This window comes from Narcine bancroftii, chromosome 4 (genome assembly GCF_036971445.1).
Source record: "Narcine bancroftii isolate sNarBan1 chromosome 4, sNarBan1.hap1, whole genome shotgun sequence".
Taxonomy (NCBI): Eukaryota; Metazoa; Chordata; class Chondrichthyes; order Torpediniformes; family Narcinidae; genus Narcine; species Narcine bancroftii.
Genome location: NC_091472.1, coordinates 29,459,362 through 29,473,637, shown reverse-complemented (window position 1 = coordinate 29,473,637; position 14,276 = coordinate 29,459,362). Strand labels below are relative to the sequence as shown.

General features: G+C 43.0%; 1 protein-coding gene across 1 annotated transcript in view; it reads right to left on the bottom strand.

The window, feature by feature from the left end:
* Window positions 1-14,276, bottom strand: part of LOC138762358 (formin-2-like) — a 439,633-nt gene that overhangs the window by 307,510 nt on the left and 117,847 nt on the right. Inside the window, exons 5-6 of the mRNA XM_069936126.1 lie at window positions 7,303-9,143; window positions 4,666-4,810 (exon numbers count right to left, since the gene is read on the bottom strand). Coding sequence (XP_069792227.1) covers window positions 4,666-4,810; window positions 7,303-9,143 — 1,986 coding nt within the window. The remainder of the gene's footprint in view (window positions 1-4,665; window positions 4,811-7,302; window positions 9,144-14,276) is intronic.

Below are 14,276 nucleotides of genomic sequence, written 5' to 3'. Positions count from 1 at the left end.
CTGGGTCCTTTGTAAGGTATGGATTTCTGGATTTGTTTCTAATTTGAGCACCTTCTTTGTCCACCATTTCAACTCTTGTGATGCAAAAATGCTTCAAGTCTTGTAAATTAGGTAGAACTTAGTTATTACTAAGTTTTGAAGGATATACCAATACAATAACTGATTGTCGATATTCTGTGGGAAACTCTCAGCAAATAGGCTTATTAAAACCTACTATCCTGCAAACAATAATTCTTTACACAGAACATAACAGCCCTTCGGTCTTTGATGTTATGCTGACCACTATATTCCTACCAAAAGAAAAAGTACCAAACCCTTCCAACCTCTTAACCCTCTATTTTTCTTTCATCCATGTGCCTTTAGGAGTCTCTTAAATGCCCCTGATGTTTCAGGCTCTACCAAGGCATTCCAAGAACCCAAAACTCTTTATATATATAAAAAGAATTACCCCTGAAGTCTCCCTTAAACTTTCCTCCCTTCACTTTGTAGAGATGTCTCCTGATGTTTCCTATACCTGCTCTGGGAAAAAGGCACTGGCTGTCCACCTTATTTATGTCTTTCAAATTCTTGTAGATCTCTATTAAATCTCCTCTCATCCTTTTTAACTTAACCCTCTCCATAGCTTCCACACCCTTCCTATAATGAGGTGACCAGAACTGAACAATATTCCAAGTGTGGTCTCACCAGAGATTTGTAGAGTTGCAACATGACCTCTCGACTTTTCAATTCAATCCCCCAATTAACGAAGCCCAATATCCATTTACCTTCTTAGCTATCCGATCAACCTTTGTGGAAAGCTTGAGGGATGCATCATTTGGGCCCCAAGGCCCTTCTGTTCCTCCACACTTAAGTATCCAATCATTAACCATGCTGGTTTGACCTTCCAAAAGGGATCATCTCACACTTATCTGGATTGAACTTCATCAGCCACATTTCCACCCAACTCTTCATCCTGTCTAGATGCTTTTGTAAACAACAACAATCAGCACTATCCATAGCCTTCATATCATCTGCAAACTTACCGACCCATCCTTCCACTTTTTCATCCAGACAATTTATAAAAATCACAAGAGTAGGGGTCCTAGAACAGATCCCTGTGGAACTCCACTAGGCTCTGACCTCCAGGCAGAATTTCCATCCACTACCACTCTCTGCTTTTGACATGCAAGCCAATTATTAATCCACACAGCCAAGGCTCCATGGATCCCATTCCTCAGAACGAATCTCTCATGGGGGATCTTGTCAAATAGCTCACTAAAATCCACATAGACCACATCTACTGCCCTACCTTCATCAATTTCTTTTATGTCCTCAAACTCAATTAGAATCATGAGGCATGATCTTCCCTTCACAAATCCTTGTTGACTATTCTTGAGTAAACTGTAGTTCTCCAAATGATCATAGATCCTATCCTGAAGAATCCTCTCCAGTAGTTTGCACATCACCGGTGCAAGACTCACCAGTCTCTAATTCCCAGGATTCTCCCTATTACTTTTTTTGATAAGGAGACCACATTTCTGTTTTCCAATCCTCCTGGACCCTCCCTGTGGCAGAGGACTCAAATGTCATAGCTAATGTCCCAGTTATCTCCTTCCTCCCTTTCCACAGCAACCTGGAGTATATTGCTTTTGGTCCCAGAGATGTATTAATTTCAATGTTTTTAAGATTCACAACTTCCTCTTCCTTAATATGAACATCATCCAGCACACAATCATCCATCATCCAGGCCTGTTCTATTCTGACCTCATCCTGATCAAGCGTCTGTTTTTTTGTGAGTATTAAAGTATTCATTTTGGATTTCCCCAACCTCCTCCACGTCCAGGCACGTTATCTCCTTTATCCTTTAGCGGCCCCACATTCATTCTTTACATCCTTCTGTTCTTCACAAACACTGAATTCCTTGGAGCTTTCCTTAATCCTACTTGCCAAGGCATTCTCATTCCCCCTTCTAGCTCTTCCAAGTCCTTAAGTTCCTTCCTGGCCACCATATAATTCTCTTTAGCTCAACTCTTTCTTCAGCAGGCCAAGCTGCATAAATGAGCCATTATGAAACATCTGTCTGTGGGAGACATGAATTTCATGGGTAGGCTGATTAGATTAATACTGTATGCAACAAATAAACAACTGGCCTCCCAATGACTGAAAGAAAGATGGATCGACATTAGGTGGCACTCTTTTCATAAGACACAAGAGCAGAGATAGGCTGTTCAGCCCATCACATTTTCCCCGCCATTTAATCCTGAGCTGACCTATTTTCCCATTCTGCCCCACTGCCCAGCCTTCTCTCCATAACCTTTGATATCCTGGATAATCAAGAACCTATCAATTCTATCTTAAATACACCCAATGACCTGACCTCCACAATCACCTATGGCAATAAATTCCACAGATTTACTAATCTCTGGCAGAAGAAATTCCTACGCATTGCTGTTCCTGAAGTTATGCCCTCTCTTATCCTGAATTCCCCACCATGGGAAACAATCTTTCTCCATCAACACCTTTCAACATTCAAAAGGTTTCAGTGATATTCCCTTCATTCTCCTAATTTTAATGAGTACAGGCCAAGAGTTGTCAAATACTCCTCGTATGACAACCCTTTCATTCCTGGAACCATACCTGCGAACCTCCACTGAACCGTCTCCAAAGTCAGCACATCTTTTCTGAAATGAACAGGCCAAAACTGATCAAAAAGCTACAAATAAGGTCTCACAAATGTCTTATAAAGCCTCTACATTACATCCCTGCGTTTGCATTCTATTCCTCTTCAAAGGAATGCCAGCATTGCATTTGACTTCTTCACCACTGACTCAACATGCAAGTTTATCTTCAGGCTATCCTTCACTACAACTCCCAGGTACCTTTTCATCTGAATATTTTCAGTTATCTCCCCTTTTAAAAATAGTCTGCCTGTTTATTTTTTCTACCAATGTACATGACTGAACACTTTCTGTCACTGTTTTAATTGCCACCTCTCTACCCATTCTCCTAATCTGTGTAAGTCCTTCTGCAGCCTCCCTGCTTCATCAACCTTACCTGCTCCTCCACCTACCCTTGTATCATCTGCAAACTTGGCCACAAAGCTCTTCATTCCATTATCAAAATCATTAATATACAACAAAAAAGTGACCCCAACACCAACCCCTGTGGACCATCGAGAAACTGGCAGCCAACTAGAATATGATCCCTGTATTCCAACTCTATTCTTCCTGCCAATCAGCCAATGCGCTACCCATGCTGGTCTGTTTCCTGTTATATCATGGGCTCTTATCTTGTTAAGTAGCCCTATATATGACACCTTGTCAAAGGCCTTCTGAAAATCCAAATACACAACATCCATTGCATCTCCTTGAAGCTGCTCTAAAAACCATCTCGTAGGTTTTTTACAAATTGTATCGAGATCCAGTCTCAACTGTTTTCCCAATCTACTTGCATGTTAAAATCCCCCATGAACACCATAACATTGCCCTTCTGAAACATATTTTCTATTTCCTGTTGTAATTTGTGATCCACATCCCAGCTACTGTTTGGAGGTCTGTATATAATTGGCAACAGTGTTTTTTTTACCCTTGCTATTTATTAACATAACCCACAGTGATTCTACATTTTCTGATCCTATGTCACCTCTTTCCAATGAGGTAATGTTGTTGCTTACCAACAGAGCCATGCCACCCCTTCTGCTTATTTGTGTATCCTTTCCCATGACATCCATCCTTTAGCTACTACTCCATGATGGTTACATCATCATACCTGCCAAACTGTAGCTGTACTACAAGGTCATCCACTTTACTTCTTGCATGCATTCAAATACAAAACCTTTAGCCTTTGGTTACTTTAGCCCCTTTCCACTGGCACCCTGTCCCAGGAACTAAATGGAAATTTACTGGGACAGGGTCCAGTGGAAAAGGAACATTGTCCAAATATGGGCATCAAATGATGTCACTTCACGTGCGGGATTAACCAACTTTACCCCTAATCATAATCCCAGCACTTGCTGATGCCGGCGTGCTGATTACATTGGTGGTAAAGCGACAGCAGAAAGTCACCTGTTTTCAGGGCTTCCTATCCTGGGACAATGCACAGCCAATTAATTGGGAGGCCAGTGGAAAAAGGGCTTACGACTTTGTCCCTGTTGTATTGCAACTCATCCCACTGGCTGCAATTTTGCTGCATCTGCCTGTCCTTCCACTTAAGCTCCCTACTAGTTGTCACCTGTGCACCAACTCCTTTTTCCTCTGCCTTTTCATTTTGACCCCACCCCTCTATGAATTTAGATTGATACTCTTCCTCTCCAACAGCATTAGCAAACCTCACTGCCAGGATATTGGTTCCCCTCTAGTTCAGAGTCAATCTGTCCCACTTGTGCAGATCACCCCTTCCCCAGAAAAGGTTCCAAGAACCCGAAACCCTGGACTATCTTCCTGTCTGACCTTCCCTCGCTCATGGCACTAGGAATACTGCAGCAATTACTACCTTAGAGGTCCTGTTCTTCAGCCTCTCTCCAAACTCTTAAACTTACTTTGCATGACATCAGCAGGTAGATGTCCTTGGTACCAAAATGTACCAAGTCCTCCAAAAAAATGTCTAACATTCATTCTTTGAAAAATATCAGAACAATTAATATTTGAGTTTGCGTGGAATTTCAGACTTAACACAGAGACTATTTACCTGTCTGGTTTTAGTTTTGCTGTAGGTATCTAAAATTGGCTTTTTCCGCTCCTTGGCAGCAGATTTTGAGAAGTAGTTTTCCAGTTCTTGAGCATTAATTGTGGGTTCTTCGAGTGCTGCCCAAATGGGCAATATTTCAGATTCTCTATAAAAGACAAAATTGCTAAATTTTAAAATTGATAACAAAACTAACTTAAACATATTTAGGACACGAATGGGTACCAAGTTATGGGTGTTAGATTACTACATTATCTAGAGTGAAAAAGTTCAAATCCTAATTTGAAGGCTGGGGTCTTTAAGTATTTAAACAAATATAGACCAGAGTTTCATCCATAATGTTGACAATCCACTGGATTGTGGCCAAAGCCCATCTGGTTTACTCATGCCCTTCAGGGAATAAGATTCCCTAACCTTGCTTGGTCTGTTAAATGCATGATTCTAAACCACAGAAATTAGTCTCATATGCCATCAATTTTGGGCATTCAAAGATAAGCAACTTAGAGGAGTCAATGAAATGGAAGAGAGAAGGAAGAATAGAAAAATTCACTGGCCAGCTATGAACAGGTTTATGGGAATATTTCCTTTCAACATCCAAGGCAGATAAACAATGCTACTAATTGATGGAACAATTCAAATTGAAGTGAAATGGGAAGTGGTGGTGGGAGCAGGGCAGAGAAAAATAGCTTCCAGCTACCATCAGCTTATTAAACTGTTCATCTTCAAGTTGTTACAAAAGACCTCAACCTAATAGATCACAGATATCAAACACCGTATCAGTAACCAAAATACAAAATCCTGCAAAGCAGAAGCAATTTGGACAATTTCAGCCACAACAAAATTAAGTATTTTAATTTTTCCTTTCTGGTAACTATGTGAAGAATTAAACAAGGCACCAACTTAAAGGTTCAGACCACAAATCTTTCAATATTTAAATCACTGACCAAATGCTTATCCTATCAACATTCCCTCAATATATATCTCAATATGTACACTTGATTATTGGATTCAAGGCTATTCCACTGTACCTTAACTAACTGAATAGGATTGTACATTATACATAAGACTGTTTACATTAATTGATGAGACTTGCCAAGTTTCAACTGCTTGCCAACTCTGTAGCAAAATTTTGTGACCAGATCGGTGCTTCCCTTGAGAACCTCCTTGACAACTCTTACAACAAACCTAATTAAGTGAATGAGAAGCTTCAGCCTGGTTGTTAGGGAAAAGGTATTATGTCACACACCATTGCTGCAATCTTCATTTCCTATCAAAGTCATTGTGGATATAGAACATATTTATACAATCTCCTTTCAATCTCATCTGTTCCAATGCTTTTAAATATATCTTGTGTCCAAAAATTATGCATCTAAAACAATGGATAGGCAACAGATCCATTTTCACAAATGCATCTGCATAGCGTACAATGCGTAATATCCAATAGATTTGGGTTTCTCATCTCGATCCATCTGCTTCTACATCTCATCCTGAAGAGTCAGACCTCTTATTACCTCACACCTTTTAACTCAAACTCCCAAAAGAGAATTTCAGCTCAGTGCAACCTGATCCATTGTAACTGCCTTTTCCTGGAAATCTAATATACAACAGATATTTTGAATGTAAAATCCAAAGACCAAAAATAAATTGGAGGGTTAAGCATTAGTGTTGCCCATTTTTATCCTGTCCTTCATTAACATTTCCCTTTTCTGCTTGAACTTCAGAGCACAAAAGTTACAATCCCAAATAGTAACAGTGCCTTAATGTAGTGCAAAATACCAAAGCAGGTTAAAAGCTTTATCAAACAGCATTTCATGCTTGCACCACATAGTAGGATAGATGACCAAAAATGTGCATTATAAAGAGTATTAAAAAATAACAGAATATTTGGGGAGGAGGGGGAAGAAAAAAAAAGAGGTATAGAATAGCACAGTAGAATGTGGACTTGCTGAACTGAGCAATGGATGAACATAAGCACCAGATACTGAAGTGCGAGAAACAGGGAATTACAGGCAGATTTGGAAATCACGTTAAGAACTTCAAAAATCAAATTAATGGGGCAGCAGAAATCAGCAAACATAGGCTGATGGATGGAAGTGATGGCGAGATTTGGGTTTTGCAGCAGAAGTTGATACCATTTATAGACATATCTGCTAATATTTCCAACATTCACTTTTTTAGCTTAAGTATAACGACTTTTTTTCCTTTGAGCACTGAAGCCTCCAAGTTCAAGCAAGATTACAAGCATTGATGGAACGAGATCACAGGGTGTGTTACAAAGTTGAACTTTCAGCTTTTCTTGTGTGGTGGAGGGGGTGGGGTGGGGGGCAGCTGGGGGAAAGAGAACAATGTCAGGATTGAACAGAAATTAAGGATTCACTATCAATTCAATAAATTTTACTGATGACAATGGAAGAACAATGAATTGTACTTTATACAATTTCCAGATACATTTAAACAATGTTTTCAAAGACTTGAGTGACATTATACAATAGATGAACACTAAAACCCTTCATTGAAGCAGAACATAAATCTTGTGCAACAGATATCAATGGAGAGTTTAGACTCAAATTACTGAAATATCAACCATCTTAAAACCAAATTACAACTTATTGAATGAGACTCAATTGAAATTCTAGTTACCTTTTGCTGCTCAGCTGAATTCTTGACCAATAGAGAGGCTTCATTGGACGAGATGGATCAATGGCAACTTTTCTTGCCGATTTGTCCTTCATTCCGATTCCAAAAAATCCTGATGGAAGGGGTGGTTCACCGTACCCAAGCAGTGGTGGTGGTGGTGGAGGGACAGCCGAGCCAGGCAGAGGGGGAGGGGGAGGAGGAGGAGGGATGGCCAAGCCAGGCAGAGGGGGAGGGGGTGGAGGAGGAGGAGGGACAACCGAACCAGGCAGAGGGGGAGGGGGCGGAGGAGGAGGAACAGCCAAGCCAGGCAAAGGGGGAGGGAGTGGAGGAGGAGGAGGGACGGCCGAACCAGGCAGAGGGGGAGGGGGCGGAGGAAGAGGGACGGCCGAGCCAGGAAGGGGAGGGGGCGGAGGAGGAGGGACGGCTGAGCCAGGCAGAGGGGGAGGGGGCGGAGGAGGAGGAGGAGGGACGGGTGAGCCAGGCAGAGGGGGAGGGGGTGGAGGAGGAAGGATGGGCGAGCCAGGCAGAGGGGGAGGAGGCGGAGGAGGAGGGATGGCTGAGCCAGGCAGAGGGGGAGGGGGAGGAGGGACGGCTGAGCCAGGAAGAGGGGGAGGGGGCGGAGGAGGAGGGACGGCCGAGCCAGGCAGAGGGGGAGGGGGCGGAGGAGGAGGGACGGGCGAGCCAGGCAGAGGGGGTGGAGGCGGAGGAGGAGGGATGGCTGAGCCAGGCAGAGGGGGAGGGGGAGGAGGGGCGGCTGAGCCAGATAGAGGGGGAGGGGGAGGAGGAGGAGGGATGGCCGAGCCAGGCAGAGGGGGAGGAGGAGGGATGGCCGAGCCAGGTAGAGGGGGAGGGGGTGGAGGGATGGTCGAGCCCAGCAGGGGGGGAGGTGAGGGAATAGCAGAGCCAGAGAGAGGGCGAGGAGAATCTGAGGAGCCAGGAAGGGGAGGATGAGGAGGAATGGCAGAACCACAGAGGAGAGGATGAGGAGAATTTGAGGAGCAATGGAGGGGAGAAGGAACAGCAGAGGAAGATTGGGGAGAAAAAGAAGGATCTGTGGAGCCAGTGAGGGGAGAAGGAATGGCATAACCAGGGGTTGGGGGAGGATGGTACCTACAACCAGCTGATGGATAATGTGGAGGACAACAGCTTGAATGAGAGGGAGGTGCAGGAGGAATGGGGACTGAAGGACCCAGCTGGAGAGACGACAGGTCACAGACAGATAGTGTGACTGTTGAAGGCAGAAGTTTGCAACAGGACAGAGTGGTCGATGGTGCAATTTCAGTCACAGGCAGAGGAGTTGTTTGGCAGTTAGGCAACCGGGACAAAGAGTCTTGACTGGATAAAACTGGTGGCAGAACTTGTAAACTTTGACCTGTTTGCACAGATGCAGCAAAGGAATCTCGGTCAGACGGCGAGACAAACACTGGTGAAGCACGCAGATCTTCCAGAGTGTGTGACTGTGCTGAAGATACAATTACCAAATGGTCCTGAGAAGGAGGCGCAATACAAGTGGAAGGTGGAGGCTGTGAAGACTGGCTATTGAATAAAGGCACTTGAACAGATGCACACTCTTGAGTGGGCGAAGTCTGTGCAGATTTCACCTCTGCACCACATCTGTGTGGACTGGGTAAAAGAGAAGTCTGCCAGTCAGCCTGAGCATTAGAAGGGCTCAAAACTACATTGCCAAGTTCATGGTCCTTAACAGAGCTCTCATCATCAAGAAGTACTGACCGCTTCTCCAGTTCAGCAATTTTGGTTCTTAATTGCTCAATAGTCTGCTCGAGTTTCTGGATCTGAGCAACCTCTTGTTCCTTTACGTCTGATGTTCTCTCTTCGTTATCTTTCTGGAAAGGAGATTGTATCACCTGCATTAAACCTGATTTACAACACCAGCTCTTTTCCCAGTTGAGATGTTAATACAGACAGAAGCAGTGTTAGCCCTTTTGTGCTTTCAAATTTGCTGCGCAGTTCAAAGAAAGCATCTGATCGGCATTGTAGTCTTTGAAACATAACTCATGATATATCTACACAAAAATCAGAAGCTTAAAAATTTCCAATGAACTTGCAGTTACAACCATTTGGGAAAGAAAATGTCATACTCCACTTGGTTTCTGAAGTACTTCTTGATTTCATTCCCAAATGATCGAGTTCTCTTGTTTTACCCTGAATCTCACCAAGCAATATTTTCTCAGTATCTTCCCTTTCATTCTGCCAACAGAGGAAAATGAAAACAGGCAGACATATACTCCTTTATCACATTATGCTTTGTTCACTTGTCAGATCCTCCATTGCTTTCCTTAAAATGCCAGTTATTTTTTTTGATTATTCAACCTTATTTCATAGAGTTGCACGGAAACAGCCCCTTCATCCCAGTGAGTCGAACTAACTGAACACTCATTTACACCAATTCCATTGGTGTAGGCCATTCAGCCCATCAAGTCCACTCAGCCATTCTGTCATGAGCTGATCCACTCTCTCAGCCCCACTCCCCTGCCTTCTCCCCATAACCTTTGACACCTTGGCTATTCAGATACATATCAGTGTCTGCCTGAAATACACCCAATGACTTGGCCTACACAGCCACTAATGGTTGCAAATTCCAGAGGTTTACTACTCTCTGGCTAAAGAAATTCTTCTGCATCTGTTTTAAATGGGCACCTTTCAATCCTGAAGTTGTGCCCTCTTATTCTTGACTCCTTAATTATGGGAAACAACTTTGCCTCATCTCCTCTCTCCAGGTCTTTTAACATTTGAAATACTTCGATCAGGTGTTCCTCCCCCCCCCCCCCCACCCATTCTTCTAAACTCCAAGGAGTACAGTCTCAGAGCAGTCAGACACTCATCACATTTTAATCCCTTCATTCTTAGAACAATTCCTGTGAATCTTCTGAACCCTATCCAATGTTAGCTCATCCTTTCTTTAACAAGGACCCCAAAACTGTACTCCATACTCTAAATGACTATATTACAAAGCCTCAACATCACACCCCTGCTCTTATATCCTATTCCTCGATATGAATGCAAACACTGTATACACCTTCTCACCACTGACTCAACCTGGAAGGTAAATCTTTTGGGTATTTAACAAGTGTACTCCCAAGTCTCTTTGGACCTCTGAATTTTGAATTTTCTCCAAACTAAATCATAGTCTAACACTTTATTCCTTATATCACAGTTTACCATACACAATGTTGGAAAGTATTTCATTTGTCACTTTGCCCATTCTCCACATCTATTCAAGACCCTGTGGGTTCTCAGTTTCCTCTTCATTACTTGACCCTCCACCTATCTTTGTATCTGCACACTTAGCCATAAAGCCATTTATTCTGCAATCCAAATCACATATACAACACAAGAAGCAGCCCCCAACACAGACCTTAGTGGAACACCACCAGTGGCAGGCAGGCAATCAGAATAGGATCTCTTTATTCCTGCTGATCAGCCAATGGCAGTAATGTTCCTGTAATTCCATGAGCTCTCATCTTGTTAAGCAGGCTCATGTGCAGCACCTTGTCAAGGGCCCGTTTAAAATCCAAATATGCAATATCCACTGCCCCTCCTTTGTCTAGCCTGCTTGTGCTTTATTGAAACAAAATTGCAGGAGGTTTGTCAGACAAGATTTTCCCCCAGGTACTCCATAACCTCATCGAGGCAATGAACTCCCACAACTTTCCAACCACTGATGTTAGATTCACAGGTCTATTATTTCCATTCTGCTGCTTTCCTCCCTTTCGAAATAGAGTGACCACTGCAATTTTCCACTCCCCTCAAACCAATGCCAGAATCTAACGATTCTTGGAAGATATTCACTAATGCTTGCACAATCTCTATTGCTACTTCTTTCAGAACCCAAGAGTGCATTCCATCTGGCCTGGGAGACTTATCTACACTCAGACTATTCAGCTTCCCAAGCACCTTCTCGCTCGTGATCATGACAGCATTCATCTTTTCCCTGACACCCTAGAAAGTCTGGTATACTGCTAATGTCTTCAAAATGAAGACTGATGCAAAATACTTAAATCTTCTGCCATCTCCTTGTCTGCCATTACTATTTCTCCATCATTTTCTATTAGCCCAATATCCACTTTTTTTAAACTCTTAATATAGCTTTAAAAGCTTTCAGTATCTTTAATATTATTTGCTAGCCTCCTTTCAAAATTCAAACTTTCCTTCCTAATGACCTTCTCAGTCATCTTCTGTATGGTTTTTAAAGTCCTTGTTTTGCTTCCTTGTTTGCTATTTCTTTTCCGCTGGTGAAATTCAGTCAGACCATTGTTTTCCAATGGCCTTATTTTGTATACTCACTGGAACTTCATGGGGAGGACATCTCAACACTGCACCTGTTGTCCTAGACTACTGAAACAGCTCATCTCAAGATGTTGAAGCAGGCCTCCTCCCGACTCACTTTATTAGGCATGAAAGATTGCAGAAATGCAGGCAAGTACTGGGGAGGAGCAGGAAAAAACTTCAGGGTTACCAATACCCAATGTCACCAAGCTCAGTGTCCCACCAAAGGAAAAGGCACAAAAACAAACCCATAAAGCATCCAAAGAGACTGATAGATAATTCTGAGGTGACAACAATCACAAGCCTCAGGGTATGGGAGACAGTGCACCTCTGTTCCTAATTGATGGAGTACTCAGTCATTTATCAAGCAGCCTGAGAGTAAAGAATTTACTGGATATGTCAACTGGAAAGAAATTGGAATCGCTCATTAGTAGCTAAGGAATTTGATTTAATAGATCTAGAATTAAAAATGTCATTAAAACCCATTTGTTTCACTGATAGATTTTGACTTTTAATTTACAGATTCACCTGTAAGAGGCCATGCCAATGCACAAGCCCATGCCACCCAAATACACTCATGTGTCCAATTAGCCTTTCATCCCCACAGTTCTAGGAAATGTGCAAGGAAACAGGAGTTGCTGGAGGAAACCCATGCAGACAAGAAGAACATACAAACTCCTTACAGAAAATGCCAAATTCAAACCAGATTGCTGGTGGTGTAATAGCAATACGTTAAACTCTCCACTAACCGTGTCACCCTAATGCCATTCAGGGAAAGAGAGATGCCTGTAGCTCTATCTCGGAGGTGATCGAGGACTTCAGGAGGACCAGGAATGACCACCCTCCACTGCACATCAACAACTCTATAGTAGAGAGCACCAAATTCCTAGGAGTTCACTTAACTGTTGACCTATCATGGACACTCAACATCTCACTCTCAGGAAGGCGCAACAGTACTCCCTGAAAGGTTTAAAGCAGGCAAAGCTACCAGCCATCATTATGCCAACCTTCTATAGAAGCTCAATCAAGAGCATCCTGTTGGATGCATCAGTGTGGTATAGTTGCTGCAGAGAAATGGATCAGTGGTCAATCCACAGGACCATAAGAATGGCAGAGAGGATCACTGGAATCTCCCTCCCTACCATCAATGTGACCTACTGGAATAATTGTCTGAAGAGGGCACGCAAAATCATCGAGGACACTTCCACCCTGCACACAGCATCTTTTTGCTGCTCGCGTCGGGGAAGAGCTACAGGAGGATCAGAGCCAGCACCACCAGGCTGAGGAACAGCTTCTTCCCACAGGCAGTGAGAATGCTGAACAACCCAAGGAACTGCTCACACGGACCATCCAGACTGATTTGTACAGCATTGTTTTTTTTAATATATATATAGATACAAAGCCTATCCTGCATATGTTATTATTTTTCTGCATGATTTTACACCAAGGACCGGAGAACACTGTTTCATCGGGTTGTACTTGTACAATCAGATGACAATAATCTTGACCAATCTCTGCAACCAGACCCACCAGCATACTCATCTGCTTTCTCAGTTCAGGGTAAGTAGAGATGGTCAGTAACTGCTGGCAATAATCACATATTGTGAACAAAAATGGAAAATGCTACTGACTGCACAATTGCCCATATTACACATCATTACTTGGGCATAAACATCGCAGGGACTTGTATTCCTGTAATGAAATGCCAAGTATACAAATCAGTAACAGTTGCAAAGATTCATAGGAGGTTGTTCAGATTAATAACTTCAATTTTATGGACCTGTGAATTTGATTTGAGGGAAGTCAAGCTCAGGGGTCTCAGCTATTAATGATCTTGCTGTGGCTTGGAATGCTCATTTCATCCTGTCGAACATTTTAGCATTGGAGCAAGTGGTAGGCAAGGTAATGCATGTGGAAACACCAGAAGCCACCTGGGAAATTTCTTTCAAAGGAATTTGATAGCTTTTGGCTATGTCATCATCTCATCTTTTTCATTTCTTTTACTGAACCCTTTTACCTTTTATTCTTTGGAACAAAAAGGATCTATTCTCCCAGATTGCTAATCACCACTCAGATGGGGTCACTGCCACATCATTCAGTCTAGAGAGGAGTTTAACCATTGGATCTCGAACCTCAAATTAGAGTCATGGAGAGGTAGAGCAAAGAAACAGACTCTTTGGATCACCATGTTCCTTCTGATCCTTTTGTCCATTGATGCACGATCAATAATGCAAAGACTGAAGTTACTGGAACGGAAGACTTTTGTTAGCAAGAGATGGACAGCATCCCTTGGATTGCTGGCTCTCCCTGACCCACACTCAAACTGGGGACAGGATTATGGCATGACAGCCTTTATGGGTGATAAAGGGGAGGAGTCACGAGCCATAAATGAGAGCAAGGTCAAACATAAAAGGCCATATTATTTACCTATACATTTCACCACATTCATCCCCTCTTGTAAAATAAGTCCCGGGGCTTATTTGCAACATAAGCGTTCAGGTGACCTCAAGTTCAGTCTGTCCGGCAGTCTCCTTTGGCATTGTGATCGACCTGCCCCGGTCCAGGGGTCTGTTGTGATCTCTGGCAGCTGTGGCTGCTCCATCTTGGTTGGCCTGGGCAGGGGTGCTTGGTTGAGCTGGGAGGGTGGGAATGTTTGTGTCAGCTGCCAGGTTGACAGAGGTGGTGGAGGT